Source organism: Coffea eugenioides, chromosome 2 (genome assembly GCF_003713205.1).
Source record: "Coffea eugenioides isolate CCC68of chromosome 2, Ceug_1.0, whole genome shotgun sequence".
Lineage (NCBI taxonomy): Eukaryota > Viridiplantae > Streptophyta > Magnoliopsida > Gentianales > Rubiaceae > Coffea > Coffea eugenioides.
In genome coordinates this window covers 12,879,656-12,894,153 of record NC_040036.1, presented here as the reverse complement: position 1 = coordinate 12,894,153, position 14,498 = coordinate 12,879,656, and the positions used below count along the sequence as shown (strand labels likewise).

The 14,498-nt window shown below is 35.6% G+C and overlaps 2 protein-coding genes and 1 non-coding gene across 3 annotated transcripts; 2 read left to right on the top strand and 1 right to left on the bottom strand.

The window, feature by feature from the left end:
- Positions 1 to 2,259: 2,259 nt before the first annotated feature.
- LOC113762959 lies at positions 2,260 to 8,002 on the top strand. Its single transcript, XM_027306618.1, has 5 exons — positions 2,260 to 2,471; positions 4,566 to 4,619; positions 5,836 to 5,939; positions 6,747 to 6,785; positions 7,505 to 8,002. The coding sequence occupies exons 1-5, from the start codon at positions 2,387 to 2,389 to the stop codon at positions 7,658 to 7,660; spliced, it is 438 nt and encodes a 145-aa protein (XP_027162419.1). The 5' UTR covers positions 2,260 to 2,386; the 3' UTR covers positions 7,661 to 8,002.
- Positions 8,003 to 9,006: 1,004 nt separating this feature from the next.
- On the bottom strand, positions 9,007 to 9,079 carry TRNAV-UAC. The gene has a single exon. It is a non-coding gene; the product is annotated as a tRNA-Val (tRNA).
- Positions 9,080 to 10,287: 1,208 nt separating this feature from the next.
- On the top strand, positions 10,288 to 13,336 carry LOC113761637 (tetraspanin-19-like). Its single transcript, XM_027304709.1, has 6 exons — positions 10,288 to 10,638; positions 11,672 to 11,771; positions 11,853 to 11,933; positions 12,030 to 12,134; positions 12,637 to 12,828; positions 12,953 to 13,336. Exons 1-6 carry the CDS (start codon positions 10,460 to 10,462, stop codon positions 12,962 to 12,964), a joined length of 669 nt encoding a protein of 222 aa, XP_027160510.1. The 5' UTR covers positions 10,288 to 10,459; the 3' UTR covers positions 12,965 to 13,336.
- Positions 13,337 to 14,498: the final 1,162 nt, after the last annotated feature.

Here is a 14,498-nt window from a genome sequence, read left to right as displayed (position 1 = left end):
TTGACAAGTTACTGAGGAAAGAATCATTGACAAGTGGAATTACTAGCACATTGTAATTTATTAAAGGATTCTAATAGCACTATGGAGAAACTTACAAACAAACTATAAAACTCTCCAAATACCTAATATTTTTTTTTTGATAAAACGAAAACCAATACTATTAATAAACTAATTAGAAATCATCAAATAGAATTTGTTTGATAAAATGACAAAGAAAACTGCATTAATGATAGATAGATAGAGAATACCTGAAATTTAGGATTAAGGAAATAGTATGTTGATTGGTTTGCTTTGGCAGAACATTAGTCCACAGAGTTGTTACGCTTAATCTTTCGACACCTTAAAACTGACGTCATGACTTAATATGTATAGGTGATAGTAGTATATTTTACTAATTGTATTACGTTTTGTGATTCCATCTTTTTCTTCTTTCTTTTTAAGAAAGTAAGCATTTGTTATTAACCTTTTTTTTTTCCAAATAAAAAACGGGTGAAATTTAAAAAACAGGGATCAAACAGGAAAATTAGAATCCAAAACCTCTAGTTTTAGTTTTTGTAATCTCAAACTTAGCTACTAACCATTCATTTCTTCTTTTATAGAGACTACTACCAATTATTTTTCCATTTATTGGCTACTATTATTATTGTTTTAGGAGGATCCGCTCTAGCCTCTAAGGGTACCATAAGAATTTTCCCATACAGCGACAGCTATCGGCCAAAGTGCTCCAGTGAGCGGGCGGCCCGACGATTCTGTGGTCCCCGTGGAGTTGTGGAATCTCAGTAGATTCACGAATCTTTTTCCGTGATTCGTTCATTTTTTAAACTTTGGCGGCGATGCAATGGTTCATGAATCAGCAGCCCTGCTTTGAATATTCTTCCAAGTTGGAACTCGCTGGGAAAAGCTGTTTCCACCTTGAAATGCCTAAAATAAAAAAAAATAAAAAAAAAATCAACACAACAGACGATGGAAAAAGCTGCTTCCACTTTGAAAAGCCTAAAATAAAAAAAAAATTCAACAAAACAGACGATGGAATACTCTTTTATTCTTTAATGTTGGGCTTCGCCGGGCTGGTTAGTAGCTTCTTCCTTCTTCTGTAGAACAGTAAAAATAGTTCACTTCCCTAACACTGTAGTCTCTGGTTCATTCATTTCTTCTCTATCAAATATGGGAACGTTTTCTTCACATGTAATTTTACACACCAATGCACCATAATTTAAACCCCACCACTCCTCTTTTTTTGGCACTCGTTAGCTACCGATAAGATGAATAGACATATTTTTTAACTGCGTAGTCCTTTTTTTTTTGGGTTAATGGAGGCAGTAGAGCTAGAAATATTATCCAACGGGGCACGCATTAACAAGAAATTTTTTAATTAAAATAAAAAATGAGAAGAAAGTTCTTTTTTTTTTCTCCTTCTAAAGAAGTAACTCTTAATAAAAAAGCAAAAATATTCAAGCACGGTTGGGGTCGATGGTAAAGTGGGAGAGATTGTAAGGGTTAAGGAAAAGGTTTTGGATTTACTGCCTCCCACTTAAAAAAAAATTTCTTAATAGAAGTACTCAAATGACAACTAAAATGATTGTGAGTCAAGTAGACTCAATTTGAAACTTAAACATTTTTGGCTCTTGAGTCATTGGAAAATCTAGTTAAGTCAAGTAATAGAGGAGTTCTTTAGTAGCGAACATCATCAATTTGAAGCTTAAAAACTATATATGTCGGAACTTAAGTTTTGCTCTAGAACAAAATTACTGATAATTATTTAGTACAATTTGATCTACATCACCGCGCTTATGTCAGGTTAAACATATACAAGAAATTACAAATTTGTAATTAACAGAAACCATATATCCAAAATCTACGGGGAGGGTTGGGTTGGGTGGTATGGGGGGAGGGAGTGTAAGCAAGAGGTCTTGGGTTCGAGTCCTCCCGCTTACACTAAAAGAAAAAATGTAAAATATATATATATATATATATACATATCCAAAATCTACGTTGGTTCTTGAGTCATTGGATTAAATCAAGCTGGAAATAGAATTCAAGTAATTTTTTGACCCTCAAATTTTAGTACTACGTCACAGCCTAGACTGGGTTGAAGGCCCACTCTTCTGAAGGTGATTTCTTCGAAAGTAAAATCCAAAGTCGGAGAATTTTGCTGGATAATGACGGGCCTGGGAACAGTACCAATTATCTACAAAGACTAATTCCATCCACAGGCCCAAACGCCGGTCTATTCGGACATCTCAGTTCAATGACCATACTGCCCTCGTCTCTGTAAGAGTGTGTACTGTACTTTCCCCCAAAAAATGTTCATCTCCGTCCCCTCGTTGGTAACGGTCGTCGATCATCATTTTCTCATCATTGCAGAGGAAGGAAAAAACCTGAAAAGATGGAAAAAATGATTCCACAGCAATGGACGCCGCCTTGTAACAATCAATGCACCCATAAATTTGCAGCTCTCATGCAAATTCCCTGTAATTTACTCTGTCCCTCTTTTTTCCTTTTTTTTTCTCGTTTGAATTTGAAGTCTGATTGATTTTGTACGTTGATTTCTGAAGTTTATGTCTCTCATGAATTAGGTTTGTTATGTGGTGAAAATTTTCTTTTTGGTCAGTTCATTTTGGTTCAATGAAATGTGAAATAGTCTTGATTGCCTGTAAGATATACTACAAATTAAATATTGAATATGTGAATTTTGATGGTTCTTTTCTTAGTTTTCTTTGCGAGGAATTAGTTGGAAATGGTGCATATATTCTTGTTCGGAGGGAATGTACGAGAGACTGTGTGAGAGTTTAAGTTTTATGCGGATTATATGCTATAATAGGATTGTGGTCACTCGTCAGATAACGTTGATAAGTCTAATATTTGGGCCGGTGCCTGGTCGCGCATTTTGACGATTGTTGTTAGTTTATGTTACTTTGGCTTATTTCCAATTTTTCTGCAGCATTATATGTTGAAGTGTTAATATATACAAATGTTTGAAGATTTTCTCAAAGATGGTAGAATTGTCAAGATTTTGAAGTTTCTTTGCATAAGTTGTGGGTGGAGGACTTGAGGTTGTCGCAGCAATGTTATGCTGAATTTGGATGTTAAACAGTGTCATCTGATGATGAAAGTAAACTGTGTGACATGTGCCTCTCTTTGTGTTTCTATTTCCTTTTCCCTTATGGTGGAAGAAGCTTTCTTCATGCGGTCTAAAACAAGTGCATGCTTAGAGCTACTCAGCTTTAGGTGGGATAGTTTTCAACTTGATTCCTATTCATGTGTTTTTGAAATAATGCACAATGTGGTTTCAACTGTTAAAGATTTATGAAATATGCAATATGACTGTAAGATATTATTTGGATCCAAATGAAGAAGGGACACAGTGCAATGCTGGACTTATTTGTGAAACTAACTTCTTCTTACAGACATACTATGTGCTCCATTCTAAATTTAGAGATAAAACTTTGATCACAACTTCTGGAGAGTTAGTTCCAGTGTGATTTAAGACAACAAGTTCCAAAGGAATGTTTAGCTTATGAAGCTGCCAAGCTCAGCTCTAGGAGCATGAAATGATCATTTCTGACTTTCAAACAAAATTTCCAGTTAGTTCTCTGGAGAAAAGGTGACCAAACCCCCCTTCAGGTGAAAAACACAAAAAAATGAAAATGAACAATAAACAAAGAATTCTTTAAGTCAAACCTATAGTTCTACATATATCTGTCTCAACAAGGCAAAAACTTGTGCCTATCACTTTCTAGGGTCCTCAACTAGTCTGAGAGAATCAATAGCTTAATCAAAAGCAGTTTTTTCCAAACATATTTATACTGTGATATCTTTGTTTGGTTGATACTTTGATGGCATTCATATCATTCATTACTAGTTACTCCCACATAGCTTTGCTTTTGCTTTTCTAGTGGCTGTTCAGGCTTTAAGTGGCACAAAGGAGAATTCAATGTTTTGTTTATATAATAATAAATATTCTTCCAGATGAGCTGTTGATGATGCCGATTAAAGAGGTAGGCTGTGAGCTCAACAAGTGTTTGCACATAAGACAACTCTTTACTGGTTATACACATACTGAATATGAGATTGTGCCACTCTTTTCATATACAAACGTGATGTTAGTTTTGTATGAATATTTTAATGCAATTTAACTGTTGCACTTTGTTGTTAGTATCCCATTTTATAATTTAATGTATTCAGTGTTTAGAACTGTAGGTTTACAGGTTTGTTTCGTCCAAAATGATATGAGCTTCAACAATCAAATTTTGACTTTGAGATGATTTTGTCTAGAAGGTCAAACATACAATGGACATGTTCATTGTGTTAATGCTATAAATCAGGTGAAAGAGCAAAGGACTTTGATTTGTTAGTCATTTTCAAGTCAAAACTTTGATTAGTTGTTCATTAGTTACATGTAGTCTTGTTTGTATGTGGGTGGCTTTCTTTAGCAAGGTATTATCTCTTGTTGGTTGTTACAGTTATGTCTGATCTTATCATATTATGAAAATGAAGAGCTATGCTTAATTTCTTTTGTTTATTTATCCAGTAATTCCAATTAACAGTTAACTGAATTTATGTAGGGAGAGTATTTTGCAAAAAAGGGTGTGATTCAGATGGCGACACGTGGGAGGAGTGTAAGTTGCAAACTTTAATCCGCATCACCTTTCTTTTTTAATAACCTTCTTTGAAAACTTCAGTTGACCATTGTTGCATGTTGTCTAAATATGGAAATGAGATCTTTATGCTGAGTCTTGTTGCATTACCCAGGAAAATTTAACTCAATTGTTGGTCAGGGGGAGGGATGGGTTGGGTGATATGGGGGGAGGGAGTGTAAATGAGAGGTCCCGGGTTCGAGACCTCTTACTTACCCTAAAAAATAATAATAATAATAAAAATAAATAAATAAATTGTTGGGGGTCTGTTGTGGTAATTTTAGAATGTCAAGTTTTTTTGATGTTATCTGTTAACTTATGCATCATATGGTACTCCGCTTGTGTATATACCTATAGCATAATTGAACCAAATGCTGGATCCTTTTATTCAACATATCAAGCTCCTCATTACACATTCTTAAAGCACTCTTATGCATCATAAGTTGCCACATGTGTACCCCTTAATATAGTTTTGGGGAAGGGAACAGATGAAACCTGAAACTTGAAGTTAGTCTTACCTTCTGTTGAAGTAGTCTTTTTTGGTAAGTAGATAAGTGGTAATAATTTGATTCTGGAAATTAGTGATTGCACCTGAGAGTTTGGTTCCTTGTCTCTTGTTGGCAAGGTTAGCATCTCATGTGGCACCCACCTTGTATTGATCTTCTCAATTTGTGAGTACTCAAGTATGTTTAGTTAAATACTCTCATTCTCCAACTGGAATTGTGGCCTGGCATTTGTTTTTCATTTAAGTTGACTGGATTAGGTGCCTATGCCTTAGGTAAAGATGAAATGCTTTGAGAATGTCAAGATTGTTGCTTGGAAATGGCTTGAGCTGGTTGCAAAATATCTGCAAGAAATGCAGAAAGTTGCCCTTGTCTGTCTATTGATGCTTGAAACGCTGTCTTTTAGTGTCTTTGGACGTGAACTGGTGCTTATGTACAAAAAAAATTTTTTTTTGTGTGGCTGACACAGTTGACATTATTTGTTTTTTGTGCAAAAGTCCATGTTCTGTGATGTGTATTTCTTATCTAACATGCTATATGGTGACCTTTTTCCCTTTAATATACTGCTTTGGCTTGATATTGGATATTAATTTTTCAAGAATGTATTTGATTAGTTATGTCTGTGGTGATGATATTCTCATTCATAAACCATACTGGGATTAAACGAGATGATACAATAGACACTTAATCCTCAGGTATGGGAGAATGTGATGAGATATGCTATAAAGACCCAGTTTTCAAGGATCACCAGTGGAGTGCTTACATTGACCGTTCTCCTGGTGCTGCCAGCTACTCAGAGGTTTTTGCTATTTCATCTATTATTACAACATTTGGTTATTAATGGTAGTGCTCACAGTCTATTATACTGCACTATCCACTGCCCATCATTTTTCCTCATGTTTTACTATTTCGTTGTTGTTTCCACTCACTGTTTCCAGTGGTTTGGAGATTTAAAATTATGAATTCAACCTCTTTACATAAGTCTGAAAATTTTGCCAGTTTCTGACTCTGAAGATATTGTCTAATATTTCTAATTAGTTGACAAGAAGTGCCAATGTCTTGTTGAAAAATGATAAGTTCTATCAAGAAAAAATGCAGCTAGCTAGGATCATGCTTTGTGATAAAGAACGGAAGTTTTAGAGGGTGTTGCAAAATTTTTTGCAGACTTCCTCAGCAGTCAGTATGTTGAGAAGGAACGATCTTCATTTCTCTCCTCAAAATTTTCTTCTAGGGATGACTTCCATGTAGCAATTAGGGTTGATCAATAATTCATTGGAGTTCCTTAGCATTGACGCTGAAGTTGTCCAAGACAAGATAAAACATGAAAACCGCGGCATGTTTGAAAACTAACTGCAAGGTAGAAAGAAATGGAGTTATACTTTTTTTTTCGGTGTTTGATATTTTCATTGGGCATGTTGCACTAGTAGTATTTGGTCATTTTCTGTTGGGAAAAAAGATCTAGATATGGTTCTTTGGTAATACATTTACATAGGAAGAAAAAAACACCATGATTATTTTAATGCCCCCTTTTCCTTTTTCCATTTGAGCAAGTGATCTGGTTCTGTTTATTCCTATGTTATAGTTTTATTACCTTTTTTTCGTACAGGAATGTTTTCACGCTTGTATAGCTGGCTGCGGATACAAGGTCGGTCTCATTTCCTGACCATAAAGTTGTATTCTTTTATGCTAAGTTTTTTGATACAAGATAGGAATGTGGGGGAACTGCAGATTTTTTTTCCATGGAAGATCTACAATATGTAGGTTGATTGATGGCTCTTGGTTATAAGTAAGACAAAATGAAAATGCAACATTTTAGCATGCTGGTAACAAAAGCTTTTGGAATATGCAGAGGATTGTCTATTTAATTGCTTCATGTGAAACGAAAAGAATTGATACAAGAAAAATTTGCTTATGGCTGGAGTATTTATTGATATGTTATGGTTTTCTGAATTGGGACGTCTATAATCAGAAAATTATGTTACAGAGCTGAAAGGATGATATGGCACTCCTTTCCAGCCCTATCCTCCCCACCTGTAGGGAAAGGATGTCAGACCTGTATGTATCTTCACTATAAAAGGGTAATTCAATTGAAGAGGCATCTGCCCTGGTATATGGATGAATGCTCAAGGCTTCCCCACTCCCCTTGCTATGTTGAAAAGAGAGGATAGTTAGGGAAACGAGCACTATCAAAAGCAAAGACATCAGTTCACATAGACCAAGATGTATTTTTATGTTAGTCCGAGTGTATTCTGTTCACAATCATGTTAATGTCGCCTGTGAACACAATTTCTGTTATGGATCTTAATTACTTGTTATTGTAGATGTTTCCTATCATCCTGATGAAATTGCTTTTGTTGTGTGCAGTTTGATATCCCTCCTCAACAAGTTAGTCAAGTTCATCCAAACAGGCCATCCAAGCCTCCTCCTGAGGAGAAACCTACTCCACCCCCTGTCGAATCCAGACCATCTCCTGACTCCAGTACACCCACCATTAATGACGTACCCTCCACTTCTGCATAAGCCAATTCCAAGATTTAGCTAGTTATTCTGTAGCTTAGGGCACTTTAGACTCCTTTCCTCAACACAGGAGCATTATCTAGTTTGTTAAAAGTTTTTATGGCCTATTTGAGCAAATATATAACCGCAGTCATAGATCGAGTCACTCAAATTTCTTGCTGAGGGTTTACATCATACCTTAATGGGTGAAATATGAGTCTTTCCCATGGGTAAAGGATGTACAATTACATGTATAACATGTAAACCTCGTCATTCTTGCAGCTTAGGTGCCTTATGTATAGGCCTTCTTGGATAATTGTTAGCATACATGAGCAACTTTTGTTAATTGATATAGCCACAAATTGATGCAGCTAAAGCATGTTATATTCCTTTTTTCCATTTCTAATATGATAGCCCAAAAGCTTGATAAATAGAATTTTGCTGCGAGAACTTTTTTGAAGACTGCACAGCTGAATTTGTTCTTGATGGCGCACTGCATCAACTTTGAGTCCGTTTAGATGTATGTTTACCGGTTTATGCTTCTGTGAACAAGGAGAATTGCAATAGCTTTGGCATACCTTCTGTTTGAAATGTCTTGACATTTCTTTGCATTCTAAAAGGCCAGTTATGAACTCCGCTCATCTGACGATGGAACAAAGCAACGATACGATTAATTTGCATATGGGTTTATGTATAAAAGAGTGGATTTTATAATTAGGATTCAGAAATTCTTATCTTTGAGTAGGTTGACATTCAATTTGTCAATGTTGGTCCATTCCATCCTTTCCTTGTTAAAATGAAAAAAATTTCAATTTATCGTTGCATTGTCTAAGTGCACTATTATGTAAATGGAGAAGAAATATGTGACAAGTCTCAGTTTGTTTCAAATCCCTCTCCTCAACATCAAAACTCAAATCCTTCTCCACAATGCCGCCAATTTCATCCTACACGTAGACACACACACAACAATAACAACAACGATAGGAGTGAGAATAATGAATGATGTTGCCAAGGTGAGAGTATTCGAAAGCATAAGTCTATTTTAGCACAAAACAATTTCAACCGTCAATTTTGTTAGTACGCAATAACATGGTAAATCCTTCTCCACAATGCCGCCAATTTCATCCTACACGTAGACACACACACAACAATAACAACAACGATAGGAGTGAGAATAATGAATGATGTTGCCAATGTGAGAGTATTGGAAAGCATAAGTCTATTTTAGTACAAAACAATTTCATCCATCAATTTTGTGAGAATAATGAATGATGTTGCCAATGTGAGAGTATTGGAAAGCATAAGTCTATTTTAGTACAAAACAATTTCATCCATCAATTTTGTTAGTACGCAATAACATGGCTGCAACGTGATGCTGCCCAGGATCGAACTGGGGACCTTTAGTGTGTAAGACTAACGTGATAACCACTACACCACAGCATCAGATGACTGTCTGGGCTTATGCCATGTCTATGAGATTTAGAAAATTGAACATTTTTGGACTTATTACCAATTACAAATATCGTGCGGCAAGGTTGGGACACACCATTTAAGGCTCGAAATTGTGCTTACCCACTAATGGTGGCTGGCACCAAAACAACTAACTAAAATTCGGGTTTAAAACTTTTCACCTCTCCTAGTAAAGTTTTAGATTTTTTGTGAAACCATTGGTTGAGCTCAAAATTTGAGTCAATCCATTCCTTCTATAAAGATGTTCACCTACGTTCTCTTCCTCTCTTCTCTCTCTTTTGGGGCTGGAAATTTGGCAAAAATCAAGCTAATATTGATCACAAACTAACTTGGACGAAGCCGGAGGCTGGGTGATGGGGTGGTGTGGGATAATGAATACGTCAAGAGCAGACACAAACAAAAAGGACAAATATCTAGGTTTGTCCTTTTTGATAATATAATTCGATCTTGATATGTTCAAACACGTTTGATAACCAAAAATAGAACATGTAAATTAGTAAAATGATACTAAATTTTTTTAAAAAAATAAGTGATAAACTATTCGCTTATTAATTAGTATGATATACATTAAAATGTATTAGATTTAATACTTAACAATCTTATATAGTTTACTGAATTTAGAATTCAGTTTTATCAGATACACCTAGTCTTCAATGTCATTGAACGCAAGTACAAAAAGCATGGGATGTTTCATGGAAATTTCCTTCCTTCCATTGCATCATTTTTGTTGCAACGTGGAAATTTCCTTCCTTTGATTGCATGCATCATTTTTGTTGCCAACTGCTGTAGCTCATGGAGTTTAATCCAGTACAAGCTTGCAACAATAGCCTTTCCTTGTAAAATCCACATAACTGCAGCACTTCAAAACTAAGGAGGTGTTTGGTAAATAGGTTTTAAGATAAGGAATGGGTATCAATTTCAATCATATCCATATATAATATTTATTTTAAGTCAATCAGAATCTGTTAATGGGTTTCATGATTAACTACTACAGAGTGGCATTTCGTTTGTTTATTATTAAAACACATTATTGTAAAGTTACCAATCACCCTATGCATTTTTATCAAATCTATTGTTATCCCTCAATACATTGTACCTATTGTGATAGTGATTTTGAAATTTGAACCAAACGAGTCCTAAGAAAGTAGAAGAATAATTGAGGATAAATGCCGCTGGTCCAAACTCTGAACAGCAGAAGTCTCGAGCCATCTTCAGTTAATCAAGGCCTAACTACTAAAACCTAGAACCACTTTTAAGGTCTTATGCAATTTGCAAGTCTTGTACATATATTTTCAGCAAGTGATAGGCTGTAAAGATTTAAACAAGCTTAATTTCTACTTAGCTAGTTTGAAAATGGCGAGAGCTATGAAGAGATGCCTGCAAGTAACCCTAAAAGTGTTGAATGCAGCAATGGGTTTGTTGGGCATTGCAATGATCATATATGGTATCTGGATGATTAGAGTTTGGGAGCGAGACATCGACTACAGCTCATCCGTTGCTGATGATGATGATGATGCTTATGCTTTGCCATGGTAAGTATAATCTTTTAACTTATTCCAATTTTGAAACACAGAAGTCGCTATTCTTGGAGTCTAACCTAGCTAGTCTTTTATACCACCTGATTGCCTATCATGTTTAAGATATTCTTAGTCATTTGGCAGTGAAACTCGTGGCAGAGTTCCCATTTGCGTAGCTTAGGGTTACTTTATTAGATACTCCTATATATAAAGCTTCTTATAAAGCTCCTTGATGTTATCTTGGGATCACCTTACCTATGTAAGCTCTTCTTCAAGATCAGAGCTGAACAAAGCTCTTTTTCTATGACAAGATACACAATAACTGCAGTAATAGAAGTTGAACTATCTCGTTTTAAATATTGTTCAATTAACGCAAAGTTCTTTCTTGTTAATTTTCACTAGGGTTATTTTAACTACAAGCTAGTAGTCTTCACAATCTTGCACAAAAAGTTCCTTTTTTGTTTATATATTCAGTAATAATGTTAGGATCCTAGGTCAGGTAAGTTTGCCTTGCCATGGTAAGTTAATCTGATGATGATGACGATTATGATTTTGCTTCGCCATGGTAAGTTTATGCTTAAGAAGTATGATTTATTTTTCTCAGCAGATCAATTTTATGTTGCTATCTCTTTCTATATATTTTCTATGACACTAGAGCAAAGTTCCTTCGTTTTACTTCATTCTTGGTTTATCTTACCTACAAGCTCTTAGCCTTCACTATCTTAAAAAGTTCCCTTTTTTTTTGTTTATGTGCCAGTAGGCAATTAATGGTTAATTATCTCATTGTGGATGTTTTATTGATTGTTATGTGATTAAATCTCCTGAACACAATATGAATCATATAATCATGCTAAATATTTGCATGGTCATCACGAGAATTAACTGCAAAGTCCAAATTAATATCTTCTTGAACAACAGCTTTTGCTTTGTCAATTTTAGCAGGAAAAGCTCGTTTCTATTCACCAAAGGCAATTGCTTTGACAGTTTGAGTCGAGTCATTTCCTTTTGAATCCAGTATTTCTTCTTGTGTAACTTGCATTCTATGCAGGTTGATTCATGCTTTTGTTGGTGTTGGCATTGCTTTGTGTGCAATCACATTCCTTGGTCATATGGCAGCAGGTACTGCCAATTCCTGGTGCCTCAGCTGCGTATCCTTGTCACAAATAAATCTCCAGAGTTATAATTGGGCTGCATGGCTTTGAAATTTGTTGACCTTAATCACAACACAGTACTCTTTCGTTGTCTTCGTGCTTCTCATATTGGACACAGCATTGCTAGCAGATGTTCTGCTCAACTCAGACTGGGAAGAGGTAAAATTAGATGTCAAAAGACCTTAACTTTTTGTGTCTGCAAATATTCTAACGTAATTGTTTGGGTTTCATCACCTGCTATTGGTGCTATGATAGGATCTACCGGATGATCCATCAGGAAGATTCGACGATTTCAAGGATTTTGTGAGTTCAAATATGCAATTATGTCAATGGGTTTCATTCTCGATATTTCTAGCTCAGGTACTTTCTTTGGTTTCTTGACTTGGAAAATCAAGCAATTGCATATTGCTAATTCTTTTTATTGCCCTTTTAATATAATTTATTATTTTATTCTTATTATTTTTACACTATATACCAACGTAACTTTGTTTAAATATTCTCTTGACACATTTTTCAATTATTTTTTTATTTTATATATATCAAATTGCTGCTGCAGTATATTTTTCTATATATATATATAACGGAATTTCGACTTTCGTATTTGTCATGTCATTTCCATCTCCTTCAATCACTTATACATTGAATTGAAAAAAATGAAAAAAAAAAGAAGAAACAAGATTACCTTAACTGCAAAGCCACGAGTGACTTTTCTTAATTTGATGCAAAGTGAAACCATTTTAATGAGTAGTTGATTAGCGATTGAAATTTTAAATTTATTCAAGCTCCTTATAGACTATTCCATGAAATGAATCTGCTGTATTGCATTCCAAATCACTATCTGTATGTTGCATGAATTCCACAGGGTTGCTCCATCTTGATTGCCACAATCATCAAAAGTCTGGATGCAGACGAGAGAATCAACTATGATACTGATAGTGATGTAGAGCATGGTAATTCCAGGGCCCCGTTTCTGAACCCACCTGCTGCACAAACGATTCCAACATTTGCGATTGGGGAACCACAATTCGTTTACTACAAATATGAGGACCGGAGGGTACTATGAACCCAATCTTTACTTGGAACTTGCAAATGCAAATATGTATTACATAGAATTCCTAATTTCAGTTAACTTTTAATGGGTCACCATATAAAAGTGATATAATTTTCATGATAATCAGGTAACCGATTGAACTGGCTGGAGCTCCAGTGTATGCTGGATTTGGAAGGGTGTAACAAAGAACTCAGTTGAAGATGCTGTGGATTCTCAGTTTCTTGCCTGCAGAATAAAAGCCAAAACGTGCATGGGCATGGTCACTAGTTCTTACTTTGTAGTAGCAACCCCACGAAATTTCCTTGGTTTGCAGTAGAATCTTCCAAATATGGCCATCACAATCTACTGGAACTTAGAGGGTTTTATGTACTAAAGCCTTAGTCAATCAGGGTTGAAAACTTGATGTTCACCGAAGAACTTTTAAAAGTCTGTAATTTGTCTTTCAAGAAGAAAGAGTCTGCAATGCTCTGGTGTTTTTCTCGGATCAGCCTCTCAAGTCAAGTTTTTCTCCGATCAGCCTCTCAAATTGACGTTTGTCCAGTCAGTTGATAGTATAATTCTTACAACTTTTGGTACAAATTCGTACAATTTTGATGTAGTTGTGATTTTTTTTTTTTTTTTTTACACCCGCTTAGTTTCGTCAATTGACAAATTCATGTTTGTGCTGAAATTATATAAGTTTAAACCAAATGTTGTAAGAATTCATAAAAATTTAATTTTTTTTTTTTTTTTTTTGGTCGACACGGGGGTGTCCGGGTCAATCCTTACGGGGCCCGACTAATCCCCTGCGGGCCGGGAGAGGAGGCCCCACTTCACACCGAACACGTTAACAGCGGGACTCGAACCCTGGACAAGCCAGGAAGGTCGCCATACCCTAAGGAGGGGGAGCGGACCGCTCGAGCTACCCCGCGGGGACAAAGACCAGTCACGTAGAGTGGCAAGTTGTGGGAGGCAGGGGTTGAACCCCTGACCTCCAGCATCCCCAAAGAAGGAGATGACCGTTGGACCAGATGACCAGTGGTTCATAAAAATTTAACTTGAGTGACTCTGGATCCATTTTTATCATATGTGACTTATCCAACTCTTATTAGGAAAGTCCAATAATGCTCGACCAGCCCATAACATACCAATGGGCTTTTGGCAATGAACCCAGTTGTATACGAGGAGTTAGACCCGATTTATTAAAGAAATGAAATTTTGTGTCAAAACAGCTCAACCAAATTAAATCTCGACCGCTACAAATCTCTCGATATAAAAAGTCTGAGTAAGTTTGGTGTTAAATCTCGACCAAATTAAATCTTATTTGTTTTTTCAAATACATCCTTCCCAGATTCAGTATCATCCACCTCTTTTTTACTAAATTTTCCACCCTTATATACTAACTATCATTGCACTCTTCTTTCCATGCTAGTTTCGCACTATTAACTAACCCACTAATTCCCATGTTAATCAGCGCTATTAATCGATGTTATTTCTAGGCCAGTTAATCGGGTCATGTGAATCAAGCTTTCATAAATTCAATCTTAACTCATTTAATTTGTAATACTTTCGAATTTTGGACCATGAGTTTCGGGTTAATATATATGATGATCATACTCAATTCACAAAATATTCAGGTTTTGAGTCTTACTCGGGTTTAACCCAAATTCACTTATTATTGCTCTTCAATTTTC

Coding starts and splice junctions, on each gene's coding strand:
- LOC113762959 (XM_027306618.1), top strand. CDS start 2,387: ATGGAAAAAATGATTCCACAGCAATGGACGCCGCCTTGTAACAATCAA. Junction 5,940..6,746: donor GTGCTGCCAGCTACTCAGAG/GTTTTTGCTATT, acceptor TTTTTCGTACAG/GAATGTTTTCACGCTTGTAT. Junction 6,786..7,504: donor TAGCTGGCTGCGGATACAAG/GTCGGTCTCATT, acceptor TGTTGTGTGCAG/TTTGATATCCCTCCTCAACA.
- LOC113761637 (XM_027304709.1), top strand. CDS start 10,460: ATGGCGAGAGCTATGAAGAGATGCCTGCAAGTAACCCTAAAAGTGTTG. Junction 10,639..11,671: donor GATGCTTATGCTTTGCCATG/GTAAGTATAATC, acceptor CATTCTATGCAG/GTTGATTCATGCTTTTGTTG. Junction 12,135..12,636: donor TCTCGATATTTCTAGCTCAG/GTACTTTCTTTG, acceptor TGAATTCCACAG/GGTTGCTCCATCTTGATTGC.